The 24407-nt window shown below is 43.2% G+C and overlaps 1 protein-coding gene and 1 long non-coding RNA gene across 3 annotated transcripts in view; one reads left to right on the top strand and one right to left on the bottom strand.

Annotated features, from left to right (window-relative positions):
- The window catches only part of LOC140075921 (uncharacterized), a 40726-nt gene that overhangs the window by 5050 nt on the left and 11269 nt on the right, over positions 1–24407 (bottom strand). For both annotated transcript variants that reach the window (XR_011849480.1, XR_011849479.1), the window contains exon 3: positions 15203–15254. This is a non-coding gene — a long non-coding RNA (uncharacterized lncRNA). The remainder of the gene's footprint in view (positions 1–15202; positions 15255–24407) is intronic.
- Positions 1696–22463, top strand: LOC140075919 (uncharacterized). The gene is made up of 3 exons (XM_072122341.1): positions 1696–2899; positions 20317–20477; positions 21524–22463. Exons 1-3 carry the CDS (start codon positions 2563–2565, stop codon positions 21803–21805), a joined length of 780 nt encoding a protein of 259 aa, XP_071978442.1. The 5' UTR covers positions 1696–2562; the 3' UTR covers positions 21806–22463.

Genomic DNA, 24407 nt, shown 5'->3' with positions numbered 1-24407 from the left:
AGGAGATAGATAGATAGATAGATAGATAGATAGGGGATAGATAGATAGATAGATAGATAGATAGATAGATAGATAGATAGATAGATAGATAGATAGGAGATAGATAGATAGATAGATAGGAGATAGATAGATAGATAGGAGATAGATAGATAGATAGATAGATAGATAGATAGATAGATAGATAGATAGATAGATAAATATGAGATAGATAGATATGAGATAGAGAGATAAATATGCGATAGTTATTATATAGACAGATATGAGATAGATACATAATTACTTAGCTATAAGACAGATTCTTATGAACACCTTCTATACCCCCATACAGGAGATTTATTTATTATGTATATTTAGTCATTTTGACCATTGGTGGACCTTTTTCTGTGAATGTTGTCTATGTAAATGAATCTGTTGTAATTGTTCTAATAAAGTGTAATTTTTATGCTTTCTACATTTTGGTTTTCATTTCCTCTTTTTTGTGGTGTTAATATCTTCTTAAGAGACAGATATAAGAGATAAATATGAGAGAGCGTGATAGATATTAGATAGGCAGGACAGATATTAAATAGATATTAAGTAAATTGTTACGAGACAGATATTACAAATGCTTAACCGGTGAGGAAGCCTTCACCCTTGGTTTTATTTGTGCATCCATATTTTATTAATTGAACTTTCGGTATGCTACAGGTTTTTTAATGATAAATATGTGGCAGATAGATAGATATGCAATGGAAAATAAGACAAGACAGATCAGTTTTCCCCAGTTATTCTGCACCAGTTATTGGTGGAGGAACACACAGAACAGGTGTAAAACCAGACCATGATATTGTTCCTGTCTGTTACCTCCTGGTTTTTGTTCGCAATAAGTGATGCAAAACACAAATCAAATAACAGATATCGCATAGAAAGTGAAAAGAGGACAATTTTATATTGAAAGCCCAAAATTTGGGATCTTGCTTAAAGAAGGTTCAGGCGCGAGTGCCGAAAAGTTGTACTTTGGGTGAATATAGATGCCTGTATATAGATAGAGAGGTCTGGTCTTTATATACAATTTATTTACAGAAAACTATTGATCTTCTATTTATCTATCTGAGAGTTTATATGAGACATATGTTATAGATAATAGAAAGAATGGATAAACATGTAATTGCTACATTCATACTATACCTACAGTATATACATGTTATATACATAAAAGAAGAAGAGAAAAAGATATTTCTATAGGAGGGAAGTGCAACAAGCTATGGATGGGATATAAACCAGTACATGGTTCCTTGATACAATGTATTACACTTACACCCTTTGTTATATACACAATTTGTATACTTACATACATTGTTACATTCACTTTTAAGCTGACTTTCTTATGTTTTCCTTAGATTATCTGATTTGTTATATATTGTCATATATTTACTCTGTGTAGTAATTCCAACAATATAATAAAATAATAATGGATCAGGATGTTCCATCACCCAAGCAGCTATATGACTTCTCCTATAATTACACATTAACTTTCTGTACATCGCTTTATGGTTACCTGTGTAAAGTACGAGCTATGACTATTATCTGCAGCCGCCTACTGACTGTCTGATATCTACAGATGGACCTGTTCACTGCACAATAGCTTCCTCCACACCTACTTCAGTGTGAAGTCTATGTCATCCTGGGCAGAGGAAGAGTTAACCCTGCTGTGCCCTCCCTGAGGATGTGACCCTGACTGCTGCCACCACCTTCTGTCATGGTCCAGCGCTGCAGAGATGGACACTGAGAGGATGGACCGGCCTGGATCTTATCTCTAGAGGGTTTGGCTTGTGGCAATGAGAGGCTAATTAGCTCATTAGTAGATTGTCCTGCTGCCACTTAGCACAAGGGGGGATGAGGTAATTGTCTGACAGCCAATGAGAAGCTGGCACCAAGCTCCAGGAGACAAGACAGAGGCTGAGAAAGCTGCAAGGACTCAGTTGGAAACTCAAGTGCAAAGAACCAAGAACTTTGCTGAGTTTGTACATTTAGCAAGAAACAAGAACAAAAAACGGAAGACTTGGATTTTTACCCTGCAATCTCCAGAGGTGCTGATTGTATATACAATGAATAGTAGGTATCTCAATGCTTGGTGAAGAAGAAGGACTACATCCTCATCAACCTCTCTGTAGCTTCAAGATCTATCAGCTTCTGAGATCTGCAGATCATGCAACATATTAACCCCAACTACTAAGCAAACTCCTGCAGAGAAGGCTAGGGACTACCGCCTCATACTCCTTCAAAACTTCTGGATCAAGAGCATCTGACACCAGACTATTCACATCTGTAATACCCCAACCTCAAGATGTCTTATTACCTCACTTTCTACTGAATCAATCACTGGGGGGACCTCGGAGCTTGAAATCACTTATCTGACAAGAGCAACATTGAGTCAGGACCAGTAGCCCCAAGATGCTATTACCCTAGGGTCTGTTAATAATAGGACCCTGCAGGAGACCCCAGCACCCACATTCATTCATATACTCACCCAAACTCCATCAGAGCCTTTGATCCAGGGTCCAGTCCGGTGCTACTACAACCATGCAGAAAGTCATGGAAAATTCACAGAAGTTTCGAATTGATGCCCTCCTGGCTGAAGAGCGCCCTCGTGTGGTCCCAGCTCAGGGCAGAGAGCTCAGTTTATCTGCCCCTGTATCACAAATGTACCCCAAGACTGGGTTTCTACCTCTCCATGGACTGTACCCTGCACCTTTGTACCACATGCCCACCTTGGGCACTGTGCAGCACCCCCACTTTCCATACAGTGGATTCTCAGGGGTTCCTGCCCCAGGACCAGAGCATATTAAAGCCTCCTCACTGCCCCTGGAGCACTGGCTTAGGGCAGGACTGCTCCTGCACAGGGGACCTGAACTGCATGGTAAGTGCCAAGGAATGAGGGCATAATAATGGGAGGGCTATGTAAGAGGGGAGTCCTTTAAACGTATAGTCAAGATTTAGAATATCCAGTATTATCCCGGTCTACTAAGACACATAGATTTGAAGTAGTGACATAGATATACATCTAGCTAATATATTTCTACGTATCCGTAATATTTCTATGTATCTCATAACAATATATCTATGTTTATCTATGTATCTGATTTCCATCCCACATCTATTTTTCTATCATTCTTTGTATCTCACATGTATTTATGTAACCTATATGTATTATTTTCTATAGTATCTCAATCATTCTGGTAATCAAACTAATATTTTAAAACTATGTATCTCATATTTATCTGAAATCTCAAAGCCTAATATCCATCCAATCTCTCTCTGCTTCTTCTATCTATCCATCCATCACTGATCTAACTTGCCATCTCTATCAAGGCATAACAGGTATATATAACATGTACCACTACAGGTGGAGGATTTACGAGGTCAATCAGTACTTTCTGTACAGATAACCAGCTACGGAGACACAGATATTTCCAGCCTTCTCTTTCGATCTGAACTTATTAAGACTTGGTTAAAAAGGGAAAATGTTGCTTGAGAAATTCCCATGTGCCACAATGTAAATATTCAGTGATGCAATTTTTGTTTCCTAATAGTATCATTTGCACACATGCAGATCCACAGTTTAGTAATGAATGGCTGAGAACATGCGGAGGGTGGACTTTCAGGTGGCTCTGAGCCTAGTGTAACAGGTGTCTTTATGGCCTTGAAGATTGTGTAATAGGGGAACCTGGGCCCCTAAGGACTGTGTGACCCGGGGCTTATGACCCTAGGACTGGAGGGAGGTAATGGCTAGGGATCTGATGTAAAGGGAAGGGTAGTGTGGCCAGAGAGCTGTGTAACAGGTGGGCCCCTGCACTGTGGTGTAGACTGGTGTCCTGCCAGGATTTATCTGTTTTCCAGCTCATGGCTCCCCAGGGACTAGACAATGAGCTGCTCTTGTTCCTCAGTGAAAATCAATTGGAATAAATGTCAAGAGTTTATTTCAGAGTCCCTGAGGAGGTCAGAGGGGGAGCAGAGGTCACAATGCATTGTATAAAGCCTCTGAGCTCTGTGTAATGAGAAATGACCAGCTAGTGCCTATAGTCTCCTCATAATTGCCACACCTTGGGTAGATACTGACATTATCTGCAGGTCATCACATACCACATTATTTTACTCCATTATCATTTTGCAGTTTATATAATTTTTAAAGAACCGTTTGTGGACAGAGACTTAAAAGAAACCCTAAAAAGAATGGGGAGAACATACAAAACTCAGAAAAAGGGGCCATTGCATAGTTCATATCACTACATCCCACAATCCTATGACTTGTCCCCCAAATGCACCCACCTGTCCATTACCCCATGGACAGCTCCTATATACACCCCCCGTATAGCTTCCCAGGTGCCGCACACCAGCTACAGGGGTACATGTCTTCTTGAATGTTGCATGGTGGCAGTGCCTACCACTTCAATCTCAGGACCAAATATACCAGTGCAGACTGCCAGGGCATGCTGAGAGTTGTAGTTCCCGGATGCATGTGCTTCTGCATTGTGGAGGTTTTCCAGTGACAATCTCATAAGAGCACAGAGTAATCATCTCATTTAGATAAGAGATAGAAGGAAATAGCGTTGCTGCCCACGCCAGATTCCAGGATTGATTTATACTCCAGATAAAGCTGTGGAAGATGTTCATTCCAGGTGTATGTTCTCTACCGCCCCTAATATATATGTATATACCGCTTTCCGTATGTACAGCAATAGCAATGTCCATATTTACTTGTGACAAAACACTAAGGAGTTACACAAAGAGGAGGGACTGAATATATTCCATCCATGAAGTTGTTGAACAACGTGCAAGTAAATTTCCTTGCATCCTCCTGCACCGGCCAATGTATATTAGACACTGTTGTATATTAGACACCTGCTTCATATAGAATCAGAAATATTACACAAGATCACTCCAAGGCAATTCCTTTTAGTTGGATGTAGTGTCTAAAGGGGTTGTCTGGTACATACTTAGTGACCCCCTATTCTTAGCATATGCGATTAATATCAGACCAGCAGTGGTGGACACCCCACTAACATCCTCATCCTGTTTCAGTTCAGTCCGAAGCGAATAGGGCTTAGTTGCGATACCATAAACAGCCACTATACAATGTAAAGAGCTTTGCTAGACAAGGTCAGTCTGATGGAAAGTGTTGCAGATCAGAAATTGATCTTAGGCATTGGTGATTAATAAAAACAATCTTGGTGTAATCAGGCTGATCATTGTCCATTAGCAAGTGTGACCACCCCTATAAAAGCAGAAGTTTTGGCAGTTTGCTTTTCTGGATCATCATAGGGAAGCAATCATAGGGACCCTGCATTACGTCCCATCACATCTTGTGTGCGCGCCGCTCGCTGTGTATACATCCACATACAATAAGGTATATTTGCCCAGAACAATCTCGGTATCCGAGCAGCCGTCCAGTATTTATCCTACGAGTGGATTCTCCATATTGGAAAGGTAATGACACTGACATGAGATTACTGTTTAATTAGATTTATAGAAGTTAATTTATCACCGGGCGGACATGACAGCTGCGTAGCGAACAGGAACTGCACACGAGAACTTTGTATCTAGATAATTCTATGGTGAAGAGATGACGCTTATCACCCTGCGTGTAATGTGTGTTTAATCACTGAACTACGGATACCACAGTAATGAATCTATATTATCCATTGTCACCTATATCATATACAGTATGTGCTACAGACAACATACAGCACACGTGATAGACTTGGATACACCTCCATAGCATAAAGTATCACACAGTATGAACTTAAATACTGTGTGATGATATTGACATCACCTTGTTATTTACCATGATGGACCTAGATACAGTTGTAGTTTTGCACATTATGGGAGTAATTACAGTGTTACCACATTGTCAGACATGAAAGACTGATATTCAGGCTCAGTAACACATGATAGGTTTAGATACATCAGTTCAGCAGAAAGTATTAAATATTCTGGTTTAGTTACAATGTTATAGCGGACATGATCACACATAGTTGGCTTAGATACAGTGTATCAGACAGGAGAGGCTTAGATATTTCAACTCAGAGCAAAGCAAAGTGTTTTAAATATTATGATTTAGTTACAATGTTTCAGTAGACATGATGGAACATAATGAGCTTAGATACAGTGTTTTAACTAGCCAATAGTTAAAAATAGGCTTAGATTCACCAGTTAAGCAGACACAGTATACATGAAGTTAGTTACAGCATCACACATGATAGGCTTGGAAATACTCATTCACATTATTACACTAATAGATTTATATTAATTGGCTGGGCTTAGATACAGCAGTTCTGCAAACAGTATCACACGTCACAGATTTAGATGTACATGTACTATTGGCTTACATACACTTGCCCATTAGACGGTATCACACACGTGAGACTTAGATACACCTACTGAGTAGGTCAATGTTACACAATAGTGTAAGAGGGGGCTCAGTGGTTAAGGAAGCCACACTAGTATTAGTGATTAGAGGAGACAAGGTCGGGTGTTAAGTTCGTGGCCCCAGAATTCAGTGGCATTGTGCTGCGGAGCTGACATTCCTCCCGTCTCTTCCCATCTGTTTGTTTCCCAAGGACATCGCAGTACATGAGGACGAGTGGGTTTGGCTGCCATAAATTGTGGCGTTAAGTGGCGACATTGTGCTGGGAGATGACAAGCTGTAAACTCCTCTCTCTTTGTCTTATTGCTTCTCAGTGGCTCTAAATAATTATGGAGCTATAGCCCGCTGACCCTGCACCCCCTCCATACAGAACAACAGCCAAATCCAATAATCAACCTCCAATACTATGTATAGAGCAATGCCGCCATACAAGCCTAGTACCTGCCCATGTAGTGCGGTTCATTCATGTGTATATATATATATGCACATGTGTAGTCTGCTTGTAATATTATACGATTAAGTAACTCAACAAGATTGGGGTGTACCCCTGTATGGTACTTTCTCCCAGTATTATACGGCATAGGCTTAGATACATTAGCTCTTCGAGAGTTTAATTGATATAAAATTGATATAAACCACTTTAAAAGTGAGTTTTCCAACTTTCTAGATTCTAGGTCGGATACATCGGCAAAATGTATCACATTACACGTTTAGACACATCAGCTCATCAAACACTGGCAAACATACATGCATTAGGTTAGAAGACAGTATCACACAACAGACTTCGATACATCAAATAAAAACACTATCACACATGATAAGCTTCAATACATAAACTCACACATAACAGAAGGAGACACGTTAGCATAGCAGGCAGTAGCACACATAATAGGCTTAGATACATCGGCTCAGCAGACAGTATCGCACTCGATAAGCTGAGAAACTGCGGATCTCTGGACATTATTATACGTAATAGACTTAGATACATCAGCTTAGCGTGCAGTTTCACACATGATACACTTAAATGGACCTAAGCTTAGCAGGCAGTATCGCACATGATAGGCTCCGATCCATCATTTAGCAGGCAGTATCGCACATGATAGGCTCCGATCCATCATTTAGCAGGCAGTATCGCACATGATAGGCTCCGATCCATCATTTAGCAGGCAGTATCGCACACGATAGGCTCCGATCCATCATTTAGCAGGCAGTATCGCACACGATAGGCTCCGATCCATCATTTAGCAGGCAGTATCGCACATGATAGGCTCCGATCCATCATTTAGCAGGCAGTATCGCACATGATAGGCTCCGATCCATCATTTAGCAGGCAGTATCGCACATGATAGGCTCCGATCCATCATTTAGCAGGCAGTATCGCACATGATAGGCTCCGATCCATCATTTAGCAGGCAGTATCGCACATGATAGGCTCCGATCCATCATTTAGCAGGCAGTATCGCACATGATAGGCTCCGATCCATCATTTAGCAGGCAGTATCGCACATGATAGGCTCCGATCCATCATTTAGCAGGCAGTATCGCACATGATAGGCTCCGATCCATCATTTAGCAGGCAGTATCGCACATGATAGGCTCCGATCCATCATTTAGCAGGCAGTATCGCACATGATAGGCTCTGATCCATCATTTAGCAGGCAGTATCGCACATGATAGGCTCCGATCCATCATTTAGCAGGCAGTATCGCACATGATAGGCTCAGATCCATCATTTAGCAGGCAGCATCGCACATGATAGGCTCAGATCCATCATTTAGCAGGCAGTATCGCACATGATAGGCTCTGATCCATCATTTAGCAGGCAGTATCGCACATGATAGGCTCCGATCCATCATTTAGCAGGCAGTATCACACATGATAGGCTCCGATCCATCATTTAGCAGGCAGTATCGCACATGATAGGCTCCGATCCATCATTTAGCAGGCAGTATCGCACACGATAGGCTCCGATCCATCATTTAGCAGGCAGTATCGCACATGATAGGCTCCGATCCATCATTTAGCAGGCAGTATCGCACATGATAGGCTCCGATCCATCATTTAGCAGGCAGTATCGCACATGATAGGCTCCGATCCATCATTTAGCAGGCAGTATCGCACATGATAGGCTCCGATCCATCATTTAGCAGGCAGTATCGCACACGATAGGCTCCGATCCATCATTTAGCAGGCAGTATCGCACATGATAGGCTCCGATCCATCATTTAGCAGGCAGTATCGCACACGATAGGCTCCGATCCATCATTTAGCAGGCAGTATCGCACATGATAGGCTCTGATCCATCATTTAGAGGGCAGTATCGCACATGGCCTTTATATAGTGTTATATTATGCCGCTGCAGGTATATGGTACAGTCTGTAGGGGGGGGGGTTGATTTGACAATGACCCTGGGCTGGAGTGTGGCAGAAGGAAGCACATCATCCTGGGTAATTGGGCAGAGAGCTGACTCTCTATAGCCGTATTGTCCTGATGACAATAGAGCTCCCTGCTTTAGTGTCCTGTTAGAGTGATCTCATGGGAGGGCTTCATTTTCTGCCCCATTACCCTGAATGAAGAGATCTCAGCTCTGAATACAAGGCTCAGTGTTATTAACAAAGTGTTCTCCTCCCCAGTGACCGCAGATTAGTGATCCGGGCGTGAGTGCCAATGATGCCTTACAGCGGAGTTTGTCTACAGGGCGGATATTTGGCTTCTGAAAGTGAAAATTGTGTGAGACCGAACAGGTTTATTTATCAGAGATTATTAATGTGTGTGAAGAGGGTTTCTCTGCCTGTTTATAGAGGTGTTTAGCTCTTTATTAGATCATCATTTACCATTAACAACCATTAAGTTATAGGGCAGAGACAGAAGCCAGAACTAGTCTGCAAATATTCCGAAATCCAGGATCTGGTACTGCTGCACTCACTATTCTGCTGGTGCAGTCACTGTGTACATACATGACATTACTTATCCTGTACTGATCCTGAGTTACATCCTGTATTATACCCCAGAGCTGCACTCACTATTCTGCTGCTGGTGCAGTCACTGTGTACATACATGACATTACTTATCCTGTACTGATCCTGAGTTACATCCTGTATTATACCCCAGAGCTGCACTCACTATTCTGCTGCTGGTGCAGTCACTGTGTACATACATGACATTACTTATCCTGTACTGATCCTGAGTTACATCCTGTATTATACCCCAGAGCTGCACTCACTATTCTGCTGCTGGTGCAGTCACTGTGTACATACATGACATTACTTATCCTGTACTGATCCTGAGTTACATCCTGTATTATACCCCAGAGCTGCACTCACTATTCTGCTGCTGGTGCAGTCACTGTGTACATACATGACATTACTTATCCTGTACTGATCCTGAGTTACATCCTGTATTATACCCCAGAGCTGCACTCACTATTCTGCTGCTGGTGCAGTCACTGTGTACATACATGACATTACTTATCCTGTACTGATCCTGAGTTACATCCTGTATCATACTCCAGAGCTGCACTCACTATTCTGCTGCTGGTGCAGTCACTGTCTACATACATGACATTACTTATCCTGTACTGATCCTGAGTTACATCCTGTATTATACTCCAGAGCTGCACTCACTATTCTGCTGCTGGTGCAGTCACTGTGTACATACATGACATTACTTATCCTGTACTGATCCTGAGTTACATCCTGTATTATACCCCAGAGCTGCACTCACTATTCTGCTGCTAGTGCAGTCACTGTGTACATACATGACATTACTTATCCTGTACTGATCCTGAGTTACATCCTGTATTATACCCCAGAGCTGCACTCACTATTCTGCTGCTGGTGCAGTCACTGTGTACATACATGACATTACTTATCCTGTACTGATCCTGAGTTACATCCTGTATTATACTCCAGAGCTGCACTCACTATTCTGCTGCTGGTGCAGTCACTGTGTACATATATGACATTACTTATCCTGTACTGATCCTGAGTTACATCCTGTATTATACCCCAGAGCTGCACTCACTATTCTGCTGCTGGTGCAGTCACTGTGTACATACATGACATTACTTATCCTGTACTGATCCTGAGTTACATCCTGTATCATACTCCAGAGCTGCACTCACTATTCTGCTGCTGGTGCAGTCACTGTCTACATACATGACATTACTTATCCTGTACTGATCCTGAGTTACATCCTGTATTATACTCCAGAGCTGCACTCACTATTCTGCTGCTGGTGCAGTCACTGTGTACATACATGACATTACTTATCCTGTACTGATCCTGAGTTACATCCTGTATTATACTCCAGAGCTGCACTCACTATTCTGCTGCTGGTGCAGTCACTGTGTACATACATGACATTACTTATCCTGTACTGATCCTGAGTTACATCCCGTATTATACTCCAGAGCTGCACTCACTATTCTGCTGCTGGTGCAGTCACTGTGTACATACATGACATTACTTATCCTGTACTGATCCTGAGTTACATCCTGTATTATACCCCAGAGCTGCACTCTCTATTCTGCTGCTGGTGCAGTCACTGTGTACATACATGACATTACTTATCCTGTACTGATCCTGAGTTACATCCTGTATTATACCCCAGAGCTGCACTCACTATTCTGCTGCTGGTGCAGTCACTGTGTACATACATGACATTACTTATCCTGTACTGATCCTGAGTTACATCCTGTATTATACTCCAGAGCTGCACTCACTATTCTGCTGCTGGTGCAGTCACTGTGTACATACATGACATTACTTATCCTGTACTGATCCTGAGTTACATTCTGTATTATACCCCAGAGCTGCACTCACTATTCTGCTGCTGGTGCAGTCACTGTGTACATACATGACATTACTTATCCTGTACTGATCCTGAGTTACATTCTGTATTATACCCCAGAGCTGCACTCACTATTCTGCTGCTGGTGCAGTCACTGTGTACATACATGACATTACTTATCCTGTACTGATCCTGAGTTACATCCTGTATTATACCCCAGAGCTGCACTCACTATTCTGCTGCTGGTGCAGTCACTGTGTACATACATGACATTACTTATCCTGTACTGATCCTGAGTTACATCCTGTATTATACTCCAGAGCTGCACTCACTATTCTGCTGCTGGTGCAGTCACTGTGTACATACATGACATTACTTATCCTGTACTGATCCTGAGTTACATCCTGTATTATACCCCAGAGCTGCACTCACTATTCTGCTGCTGGTGTAGTCACTGTGTATATACATTACATTACTTATCCTGTACTGATCCTGAGTTACATCCTGTATTACACTCCAGAGCTGCACTCACTATTCTGCTGCTGGTGCAGTCACTGTGTACATACATGACATTACTTATCCTGTACTGATCCTGAGTTACATCCTGTATTATACTCCAGAGCTGCACTCACTATTCTGCTGCTGGTGCTGTCACTGTACATACATGACATCACTTATCCTGTAGAGAAGTAGTTACAAATCTGCAGGCCTCAGAGCTTCACTCTATCACTCTGATGATATGTTGTCACGTCAGCTGTAGGGAAGCTCAATCAAATGTGATAAATGCAGTTATCTGCTAGTAATATTATCTACCCATCTATGAATAACTGTACAGTCAATGAACCTGACATCTGCAACACTTCAGAGCAGGTAAGGCTCACCAGTGATCTTCATGTCATTTTTAAGGACAATTGGCTGCAAGATCTACTGTATAAATGTCACAGATGGGAGAAATTAACACCTATATGGTTGTTGATCACACGTCTCTGGAGATCTCTGTGTTACAATTACTACTTGTGGATGTTATTGCATACAATGCCTTGTTGTGCAAATCTGATAGCTACCAGCCAGAGGGAAACTTACAGATGGTACAGAAAGAATTACATTTTTTATCCTTTGTTTCATTGCAGCCAATTGCTGAGATCCAAAAAACTTTTTTTGCTCATTAATGTGCACCCTGCCCCTTTGTGTCATTGTCTTGTTGGAAGTTCGGCCCAGTCTGAGGTCTAGATCATCTGGAAGAGGTTCTCATCTCTGTACTTGGCCGCGTTCATCTTTTCTTCAACACCCAGTGGCCCTGTCCCCCCCACAGCCTGATGCTGCCCCCCATGTGTCACTGCTGGGATTGTATTTGGCAGGTGATGAGCGGCGCCTGGTTTTCTCCACTACTTAGAATTAACACTAAAAAGCCCGACTGCTGGAGGCTGCAGTGACTTCCATCTCCCTCCTGCATCTCTGGAGCTTAGCCACAGGGATCTTGAGGTTCTTCTTTACCCTCTCATCAAGTCTCTTCTGCCACTATTGCTTAGTTTCGAAGAGTTGTCGTCGTCCAAAACTTCTTCCATTTAAGGACTATGGAGGACACTGTGCTTTAAGGAACCTTGAGTCCCTAAAATTCTTTTGTAACCTTGACCAGATCTGTGCCTTGCCACAATTGAGCTCCTTGGGCAGTTGCTTAGACCTGATGATTCTCATGTGCTGTGTCATGCACTGTGAGCTCTTATATAAACAGGTGTGCGACTTTCCTAATCAAGTACAATCAGCTGGATAAAAAGAAAACACAGCTGGGTTCCAGTGAGTGAGTAGAACCATCTCAAGGAGGATCAGAAGGAAATAGACGATATGCGAGTTAAATATGAATGTCACAGCGGAGGGTCTGAATACTTATCACCATGTAATATTTCAATTTTTATTGTTTAATAAATTAGCAAAAATATCTACATTTCTGTTTTCTTTTCTGTCAGAATGGGGGGCAGAGTACACATGAATGAGCAAAAAAAGATTTTTTTTATTTTTTATCTTACCAGTTGGCTACAATGAAATAAAGAGTGAAAAATTTAAAGTGAAAAAAATCAATACTTTCTGTTTCCACTTTAACAGCAACATTCTCTGTGTTGTGGTCAGACCATGTTACTGCAGATTGACTAATAATTTCAATAACAGCTTAGCTGCAATACCCGAGTTCAGCCCCTACACAGGGAACGGCGCTATTTGCTTCTTGTTCTAGTCTCTGTTCTTCTTGTTCTAGATGGGGGCACATTAATGAGCAAAAAAAATACTAACTTTTTTGATCTTATCAATTGGCTGCAATGAAATAGTTAAAGGAGTCTGAATACTTACCGTATTCCCTGTATGTACCAGCTATGATATCAATTAACTACCAGCCATATGGTCCCCATAACAAAGACAGAGTAGGCTGAAGTGTATCTAGCACACAGCTCCCAAATAATGACCCCATAACATTGCACCCCCTTGGACATCGCACAAAGGTTTCCAAAGAAAGGAAATTAGTTGCTTTGTTGAGATTTTGAGACCTCTGTAATCTGTCATTGAAAGTAAATAATCCTTAGATAGATGCAGGACTTTTCTCACAACAAGCAGAGCTCTTAAAACTAAATCCATTAGGCCAGCGGCACACGTGGATTTTTGAACCCCTTTTTGGCCGTTTTTAAGTAGTCCGTTAAAAAACGCACATGTTTTTTGAAAATGCATTGAAATGCAATTAATTGGTAAAACTGGTCAAAAATGGATGGGTTTTCAAAAAACGCATGCATTTATTAACGCATGCATTAGTTTTTTTAACAAAAAAACGGCCCAAAACGCCACGTGTGCCGCCGGCCTTGGGGCCTGTGAGTACCCAGAAGTACTAGCGCTATAGGGTTGGTCACACAGCGCCTCCTCCCTTGCTGACGCTCTAATACGCTCACTCTCCCCTCTTGATATGTGCAACCACCATGACTAGAGATAACCGAGCCTCTTTATTAATTAGAAGATTCCAGTAACAAAGGGCCACATTCTCCTCCTCAATTAGTGGCAGCAATTAATTTTTTTTTTTTTAATTTTGTGCTTTTTGTGGACAGAAGATAAGAAGTGTTTTATTACTGCGCTCTACAGTAATAGAGACGCAGCGGACTGTCTGTAGAGCAGGTACATGTACAGATAAGATACACACAGAGGAGGGTAAGGTTTATCAAGTCCTGCACTCATTTAACTTTTTGGAAAGCTGGTAAAAAAAAAAAAAAAGTGTGTATACGCAGCCTGGCGATATGCCGGAAGCCACATCTATCAGCTCAGACCGTGTAATAGGTGGCAAACATTGTTCCTCTACCAGGGGTCTAGAAAGGTGGGGGGGTATAGTTTCCCTTGTGCCAATATTAGACATTTACAACTGCACTAGAATTTACCTGCAGCCTAACATAATTTTATCAAATCTGATCTTATTTTGATAAAATTATTATTATTATCTTATTATCAATCATTGCCACAATGAAAATTAGTGGCTACAATTTTACCTTTCGTGTCGGTCATATTGCAGGGCTAATGTAGAATTAGACTAAGGACTGATCTATGACAATACCGCAGCCACTGGAGTCCCCTGCCCCCCAACCCTAAACTAGAACTATGTGGGGGCGTCTTCCCTTACGCCACCTCTAATTCTATATTTGTTGGTTGCTGCTTATTAAATCCATATCCAAATACATAGAAGGCGGAATCTGTGCGCTGGCTGAGTACACACAGTCTGCACCTGTTCCCGTGAGAGGTTCTCATTGTGGTCAGGGGATTCACACCTAATAGTAATATTGACACGAGCAGCAAATTTCCCCTTTACGTCGACCGTGCGCTCCCTGCACTCTGACCCCTGGGCTGTGATCCAGATAACACTGTGTAAACTCCTCTATAAACTGCGCCTCTATCTGTGTTTGTAGACCAATCATTAGTTATTAGGAAGCAGATAAAGAGCCGAGCGCAATCCAACGCCAGCGACTAAAGCGTTTATTAATTTACCTGGGGCCGGCACCGCGTAATCCTCCACCTTCTGTCCCAGCCTGACACAGACCTGCAAGTCATACAGGAGTTATTCAAATAGATACAAACCTGATAGAAAAACTTAAAATATCCATGTCAAATATTTGTTATCATGTCTATTGAATTATAAACTCAGCCCCCTAACCCCTCGGATGAGGGGCAACTGTAAAATCTTAAATGGCAACCCCAATTTTTTTTTTTTCATTGAAGAACCGGGGATTTCCTAGGAAGAATTACAATGATTTGACTTTCTGTCTTTTTTCAGATGGCAACATCTGTTACTAAAAATTGAAATAGATGTTTGCAATATTTTTCTAAAAGCTATACAATGTTACCAAATTCAACATGTTACCTCCTCCCGTGCAGGACCACACTTTGCTGTCAAAATTTTTAGACAGACAATTTAGTAGACAATGGGGGTCATTTACTAAGGGCCCGATTCACGGTTTCCCGACGTGTTACCCGAATATTTCCGATTTGCGCCGATTGTACCTGAATTGCCCCGGGATTTTGGCGCACGCGATCGGATTGTGGCGCATCGGCGCCGGCATGCGCGCGACGGAAATCGGGGGGCGTGGCCGAACGAAAATCCGACGTATTCGGAAAAACCGCCGCATTTAAGAACGGAAAATGTGTCGCTCGGGATGCGCTTACCTTCACTCAGCCCGAGCCGGTGAACTCCAGCGCGTTCCAATTCTTTTCAGCGCAGCAGCGCCACCTGGTGGACGGCGGAGGAACTACCTTATTAAATCCCGGCCGGACCCGAATCCACCGCAGAGAACGCGCCGCTGGATCGCGAATGGACCGGGTAAGTAAATCTGCCCCAATGGATTGGAAGAAGAGATGAAAGTGAAAGTGGCAGCTTATTCTCCTGACTTGTGGCCATTAGATGAAAAGTCTAAGCCGTGTAAATGAAACCAACCACTCAATGATCTTTAACGCCTTAGTGACCGCCCCTACGGATTTCTCCATCGATCACTAAGGGGCCTTAGGCTAGGTTGAAGGCTTTCTCCATCGGCCTAACCTAAGGTCTGCACGGGACATATTCGGTATCACTGCATCCCAAAATTCCCAACGCTTATTCCCAGTGGTGAACCCCGTAATGTAGAAATGTGCTCAAATGTCCGAATCACCACTTTTTTGTCCTTTCCTAAATTTAAAAAACTGATCTAAAGATCGGACAGTCCAGAAAATGGTGGCAATAAATACTTCAGCTCGTCTTAAAAATTTGAGAGAATGCTGTCCGATTTGTGATCTTTCTAGCGTCGTAATAAAACAAAAGGAGACTTATAAAATGACGACAAACACAAAGCTGAGATATGGTAAATGTCAGTCTCACTACCCAAATTAGTTACTAACTATCAGTTTAACAGAACATTTTGAAGTTTGAAAATTTGCCAATTTTTTCAAAATGTTTACCAAATTCACCTTTTTTCATACACAAATTCAAAATATATCAACCAAAATTTCCCACTAACTTGAAGTACAAAATGTCACGGAAAAACAAACTCAAAAAACACTTGGGTAAGTTAACCCCTTATCACCGACACTAGTTTTCATCTCAATGACCAGACTCGATTTTTCAAATCTGACATGTGTCACGATAATTGCTTATAACTTCGGAACGCTTTAACATATCCCGGTGATTTTGAGAATGTTTTCTCGTGACACATTGTACTTCATGTTAGTTGTAAAATTTAAGTGATAAGTTTTGCGTTTCGTTCCGAAAAAAAGTGAAAATTTGGCAAAAGTTTGTAAAAATTCTTCATTTTCCAAGTTTGAAATGTTCTTCTTTCCAGACAGGAAGTAAAACTACCCAAAAAGTTTGATAATTAACATTTACGGAATGTCTGCTTTATATTGAGATGATCTTTTATGTGTCCTCTCATTCTTCTAGGATGTTATGAGGCGCAGAACTTTAGGTGCCATTTTTCTCATTTAATGAAAATTGCCAAAACTCACATTTTGAGGGACAGCTCCAAGTGACTTTGAAAGGCCTAAATAATAGTAAAACCCAAGCAAGCAAGGACAGCAAGCAGAGATCTAGAAAACCATGAGGAATTGATACAGAAAATATATTGGAAAATTGCATAAGATGTGTGAGAGGCGGAGACTCACATTACACCCTCCCCCAATGTGTGAGAGGCGGGGACTCACATTACACCAGCCACCGATGTGTGAGAGGCGGAGACTCGCATTACACCAGCCACCGATGTGTGAGAGGCGGAGACTCGCATTACACCAGCCCCCGATGTGTGAGAGGCGGGGACTCACATTACACCAGCCCCCGATGTGTGAGAGGCGGGGACTCGCATTACACCAGCCCCCGATGTGTGAGAGGCGGAGACTCGCATTACACCAGCCCCCGATGTGTGAGAGGCGGGGACTCACATTACACCAGCCCCCGATGTGTGAGAGGTGGAGACTCGCATTACACCAGCCCCCGATGTGTGAGAGGCAGGGACTCACATTACACCAGCCCCCGATGTGTGAGAGGCGGGGACTCGCATTACACCAGCCCCCGATGTGTGAGAGGCGGAGACTCGCATTACACCAGCCCCCGATGTGTGAGAGGCGGAGACTCACATTACACCAGCCCCCGATGTGTGAGAGGCGGAGACTCGCATTACACCAGCCCCCAATGTGTGAGAGGCGGAGACTCGCATTACACCAGCCCCCGATGTGTGAGAGGCGGAGACTCGCATTACACCAGCCCCCGATGTGTGAGAGGCGGGGACTCGCATTACACCAGCCCCCGATGTGTGAGAGGCGGAGACTCACATTACACCAGCCCCCGATGTGTGAGAGGCGGAGACTCGCATTACACCAGCCCCCAATGTGTGAGAGGCGGAGACTCGCATTACACCAGCCCCCGATGTGTGAGAGGCGGAGACTCGCATTACACCAGCCCCCGATGTGTGAGAGGCGGAGACTCGCATTACACCAGCCCCCGATGTGTGAGAGGCGGGGACTCGGATCACACAGGGCCCCCATGTGTGAGAGGCGGGACTCGCATTACACCAGCCCCCGATGTGTGAGAGGCGGGGACTCGCATTACACCGGCCCCCCCATGTGGGAGAGGCAGGGACTCAGATCACACCGGCCCCCAATGTGTGAGAGGCGGGGACTCGGATCACACCGGCCCCCCATGTGTGAGGCGGGGACTCGCATTACACCGGCCCCCCATGTGAGAGAGGCGGGGACTCAGATCACACCGGGCCCCCATGTGTGAGAGGCGGGGACTCACATTACACCTGCCCCCGATATGTGAGAGGCGGAGACTCAAATTACACCAGCCTCTGATGTGTGAGAGGCGGGGACTCACATTACACCAGCCCCCGATATGTGAGAGGCGGAGACTCACATTACACCTGCCCCCGATATGTGAGAGGCGGAGACTCACATTACACCAGCCCCCAATATGTGAGAGGCGGAGACTCACATTACACCAGCCCCTGATGTGTGAGAGGCGGAGACTCACATCACACCGGCCCCCCATGTGTGAGAGGCTGAGATTTGCATTACAGTATCACATATCACCTACCCTGAACGATGTATAATCTCAATGCAACCCTCATTACAGTGGCCTCTACTTGGGGCTCCATTTCCACGTCCAGATTTTTAAAAGCAGGTGCAGATCATAGTGCACGAGAACATACTGTAACATCTCTACTACTCCTTTTTGTTATGGCCTTGACAATATGGGGCAGCTGGTTTTAATGTCATGGTCTAATGACATGTTTGCTGTAATGTTTATGTATCATCCAGGATGGTGATTTATGGAATAACAGTAAGGGTACGTCCACAGGTGGCAGTAACGCATGCGTTTTCACACGCATCACAACCACTGAGAACAGGAGATTTGCCCGATTACATTGCTGTTAACGTTTAGGGTGCTTTCTGCCTTTGAAGATAAGTGATATCAAGTGGAAAGATCCTTTGACCAAAAATTACACACATGAGTCTTGGAAGTCTTGTGATGTCAGGTGACCGCTGTGTTTGAAGTTGGTAATTTATCGAGACACACGGCGCTCGGTATCAGATGAGAGATCCGATAAAACCAATCATTCCGTCTTTAATGCTTTTATTAGTTTATGGTTTTGTTCCCGGGTATCTTTACTTTATCTGTTCCATAACGAGGATTCAAGTTCATTACAAAGTTATGATCACCTCTCAGCGAGATCAGGACTGGAGTTACTATAATACAGAACAGACGGCCAAGAGCGAGGATACAATGAGGGTTATTTATCATACGCGGGCACTCGTGTGATAGCCCCAGCGCTGCTCCGCCACAGCCAGATACATCAAGAGGTTCCGACCTCCTGATGTATCTGTAGGGGTCCTGAGCAGTGTTTATTTCTATGCCAGGACCTGCCTGTCACAGAAATAAAAGAACCCATTGAATTTTCACAAATAAAAATTTGGCGGCTGCAGCAAGTGCGCACATGCATGGACAGGAACGCCCCGCTCCAGCCCTCTCCCCACCTGGTGTGAAGGAGGCGGATTGGGGAAAATAATCACAAGAGCTACCTACAAGCTCGCATTTGCTATTATTTCAGGACTTCTACGCAACTTTTGTGGTGCAGCAGCCCTGATAAATGTCCCCCACTGACACAGATACTTATTCCGAGGACACTCCTTTGGGTCCACACTGTCACACAATGCTGCACCTCTGCAGCCAAGCAATTTGAACACTACTAGGGTCTTTTCATCAGGTGTTAATGGAAGGTGGGAATAATATCCTCTAGTGGGGTTCAAGGGTCCAGCATTGCTAATTTTGTTCATTTTTAAATCTATTTTACTATTTTCATTAGAAAAGAGGGGAGTCTTCTACATAAAACCAACAAATAGGTGATATATTACAAGTCATCCTTATACATTTACTGTGCACCAAATGTATGATTATTGATGATCGCAAGCTGATATTTCTGTCTATTTTACAGTTGTATTAGTGATTCCTTCACTAGACACCAGGCTTGTCAGTTATTGCTCCAGGTTGTAGATTGTATTTCCACATTTACCAGACTTTCTGCATTATAAAATGTTATAGTAATGTGCGGTACTTAATCTAGGGCTTTTTTCTTACATTGCAGCCTCAGCTCAGCCTGGGCTGATGGGGAAGTGCAGACGCCCCCGGACGGCTTTCACCAGCCAACAGCTGCTAGAACTGGAAAACCAATTCAAGCTGAACAAGTATCTGTCCCGACCAAAGCGATTCGAAGTGGCGACTTCCCTTATGCTGACCGAAACCCAGGTGAGCAAATACCCAGGATTTACCCATCACAACTAAGTCTGACCTTAAGGGTGCTGTCACATGGTGCGCATTCTTGGTCAGTTCTTGACTGGTTTAAATCCATTTTTCTTAATTTTTTGGAAGTTTAAGCATCTTTAAAAAATGTTAAAACAGGATTTAAACCAGACAAACACATGGGTAACACGCAAAAACACAAGCCTTTTCAGTGCGTTTAAAATGCGCCAAGAATGGTCCAAGAACGCACCGTGTAACATCGTCCAAAGATTTGCTTGGGTCAATGCATAGTTTTTAGTTCAGGGTTTGTGTTCTTTTTGTTCCTTTGCATATGACTCTTAGCTTTTTGGCTGCTAAGCTTATTTCAGATGCAGTCACACCCTCAAGTGGACATCAGAGGAAATACTAAGTCTTTTTGCTGGTGATGATTTTTTCTTTTTCACTGAAAGGGGGTGTTGTACCAAGTTTAATTGTTGTCCCCTATACACAGGATAGAAGATAACTTTCCAATCAGTGGTGGGTACAATTTTGGGACAAGAATGGACTCCCATCAATGTAGAGAACAAGGTCCTATTCTTATTGATTGATGGAGGGCCAGGGCGAGGCACAACACTCACGTATCTCCGGCACTTTAAACTGTGCCGGAGTGTTAGAGATAGTCCAGCACTGTGCTCTGCAATTTCTGATGTTCCCATAGTATTGAATGTCGTGGCAGGACCCCCTTCTCAGGAAGGCGAGGACCCCCCACTGAACACATTGTTATCTTCTCTCCCGGTAAATATCATTTTTCCCAACTAAATCCAATGAGAGCAAACAACTGAAATATTGTAGAACTGGAGATTATAGGGGCTTATTTATCAAGCCCCGAAATAACTGAAAATGCTGGGCTACCATACGCACAAACACCCCTATGTGTTTATACATTTAGCCCACAGGAGATTGGCTATGCTGAATTCAACTGTAACAAACCCTCCGCTCTCAGGAGTATTACAAGTCACTGAAAATAATGTAGCTTTCCCTGATATAAATCTCCTCTTCACCTTTATCTACAGGTAAAGATTTGGTTTCAGAACCGCAGAATGAAATGGAAGAGGAGCCGTAAAATCAAAGAGCAGGGACCATCCAGCCAAGCGGACAGACAGAAATCTGGAGGCAAAACGCCACCCAAGGACGGCCATGATGAAGATGAAGAAGAGGAGGATGATGAGGAAGAGGATGCGGGATTCCGACAAGCAGAGTGCAGCACGGACATCTTGCGACTTCCTGCGCAGTGCGGCTACAGCCCAGAATCATTTTGCTCCGAGGAAGAGAATGCAGCCATGTCCTCCCTATAAGAGACTGGCACAAGGACTGTGGGCACAAGGAAGCCAGACATGCCCTTTATTTATTGACCATGGACAAGTGACTCCATAGACATGTGGAGGGTTGATATATTTAATTTATATGTATTTAACTAATAATCTGCAGGGTTATAGGGGAGGGGGAAGGGTGGTACAAGGGGTTAGACTACACTGGTGATGTATAGAGGTGATGGATCTTAAAAAGTAATGTAATTTCTCATCCTTTTTGAGACCTCTGCTTGCAGTTAATTACAAGCAAAATAGGGGGAGATGTATCAAGTCAAAATTTACAGACTTCTGGTGTAATTTGCACCACATAAAATGCTTTCCCCCACATTTGTCAAGGCTTTTAGACCCGTTTTTAACACTTTTCCGACATGTCCCACTAAGGGGGCGTGGTCTGTGAAAGGGGTGTGGTATCCAGAAAAGGGGCGTGATCTGGTGGAAAATAGCTTGTGCGTCAAATATTTTAGACTTTGCGCCACATTGTTTAAAACAACTCTATGAAGGGGGAAAGAAGAACATGACAGATTTAAACTGCACCAAAATTTAACATCACGGTAATAAATTCAACAAGAAATTAGTGTTGTCTGTCTTTGCACTGGCGGGGCCTGCGCCACATTGTAACATTTCCGTTCATTTTATCTATAAAACACGCATCTGGACAAGTCTCTGAGCTACACCGCAAGCTCCACTGTGATACATTTTACCCACACTGATACATTGTAGCAAGGAGAGAGAAAGTGGTGTCCACACTGGATACAATAGTCACAAACCTTCAACAGTGGGTGCAGGCGTGCAGGACCCCCTGTAATTAGGTGAATAATGATGGTAATGAACAAAGACATTGGGGCTCATTAACTAAGGGTCCGATGACCACGTTTTCGTCAGGTTTCCTGACTTTCATGCGGCGCAAATCGGGGCATGGCCACCCGACAAATTCGGACTACGCGTAGGATTTAAAACTCCGGCAGGCTTCAGCGGGGAGGTGTCTGATGCAGGAAATCGGGCACATGAGCTATGTAAATCACGCCGGACTTCATCTTCAACAGACCGTCCGGATCGGGGATTGCAACAGGACCGGGTAAGCAAATTTTCCCCATTATGTGAACTAAAATCCACCCTGCATTGTGCCAATCCCCCCTACAGACTTAGCTGTAATCATATTTAATCATATTCATACGAATGCTGAGCATTGATGCGTCTTTCCATATAGTTAGAGCTTCAGTAATTGACATGAGCTAAGGTTTTCTCATCACCTTATTGCAGAATAGTTATGATCTATAGGAAAAGAGATGGATGAGGTCAGTGCACAAGATTATTGACTATAATATAATTATTGAGTGCTATGACCCCAATGCAAGTCCCGATGACCTCCACTTCTGACCCTGCAGCAATCACTCTATCTTTATATCTGGGGGAAAAGAAATAGATTAGAAAATCTATGGGCTTGGAAGCTGAACAGTATATACTAAACTGAAAATCATTACATCTATGAACTGGAATATTATGTGACATTCCAGTGTCATGCAAGTTACATATATACAGTGTACAAGCTGGGTGATCATTTCCAGGAATTAGATGCTCATAATACAATGGTTGATTTACAAGGGCATAGATACTGATCCTGAGTTACATCCTGTATTATACTCCAGAGCTGCACTCACTATTCTGCTGCTGGTGCAGTCACTGTGTACATACATGACATTACTTATCCTGTACTGATCCTGAGTTACATCCTGTATTATACCCCAGAGCTGCACTCACTATTCTGCTGCTGGTGCAGTCACTGTGTACATACATGACATTACTTATCCTGTACTGATCCTGAGTTACATTCTGTATTATACCCCAGAGCTGCACTCACTATTCTGCTGCTGGTGCAGTCACTGTGTAAATACATGACATTACTTATCCTGTACGGATCCTGAGTTACATCCTGTATTATACTCCAGAGTTGCACTCACTGTGTATATACATGACATTACTCATCCTGTACTGATCCTGAGTTACATCCTGTATTATACCCCAGAGCTGCACTCACTATTCTGCTGCTGGTGCAGTCACTGTGTACATACATGACATTACTTATCCTGTACTGATCCTGAGTTACATCCTGTATTATACCCCAGAGCTGCACTCACTATTCTGCTGCTGGTGCAGTCACTGTGTACATACATGACATTACTTATCCTGTACTGATCCTGAGTTACATACTGTATTATACCCCAGAGCTGCACTCACTATTCTGCTACTGGTGCAGTCACTGTGTACATACATGACATTACTTATCCTGTACGGATCCTGAGTTACATCCTATATTATACTCCAGAGCTGCACTCACTATTCTGCTGCTGGTGCAGTCACTGTGTACATACATGACATTACTTATCCTGTACTGATCCTGAGTTACATCCTGTATTATACCCCAGAGCTGCACTCACTATTCTGCTGCTGGTGCAGTCACTGTGTACATACATGACATTACTTATCCTGTACTGATCCTGAGTTACATCCTGTATTATACTCCAGAGCTGCACTCACTATTCTGCTGCTGGTGCAGTCACTGTGTACATACATGACATTACTTATCCTG

The sequence above is a fragment of the Engystomops pustulosus genome, chromosome 8 (genome assembly GCF_040894005.1).
Source record: "Engystomops pustulosus chromosome 8, aEngPut4.maternal, whole genome shotgun sequence".
Taxonomy (NCBI): Eukaryota; Metazoa; Chordata; class Amphibia; order Anura; family Leptodactylidae; genus Engystomops; species Engystomops pustulosus.
Note: the sequence above shows the minus strand (reverse complement) of the source record. Positions and strands in the feature narration are given on the sequence as shown.

Excerpts from the sequence above, each read along its gene's own strand:
- LOC140075919 (XM_072122341.1), top strand. The coding sequence starts at position 2,563 with ATGCAGAAAGTCATGGAAAATTCACAGAAGTTTCGAATTGATGCCCTC. Across the intron at positions 2,900-20,316 it reads CAGGGGACCTGAACTGCATG|CCTCAGCTCAGCCTGGGCTG; the intron begins GTAAGTGCCAAG and ends CTTACATTGCAG. Across the intron at positions 20,478-21,523 it reads TTATGCTGACCGAAACCCAG|GTAAAGATTTGGTTTCAGAA; the intron begins GTGAGCAAATAC and ends CTTTATCTACAG.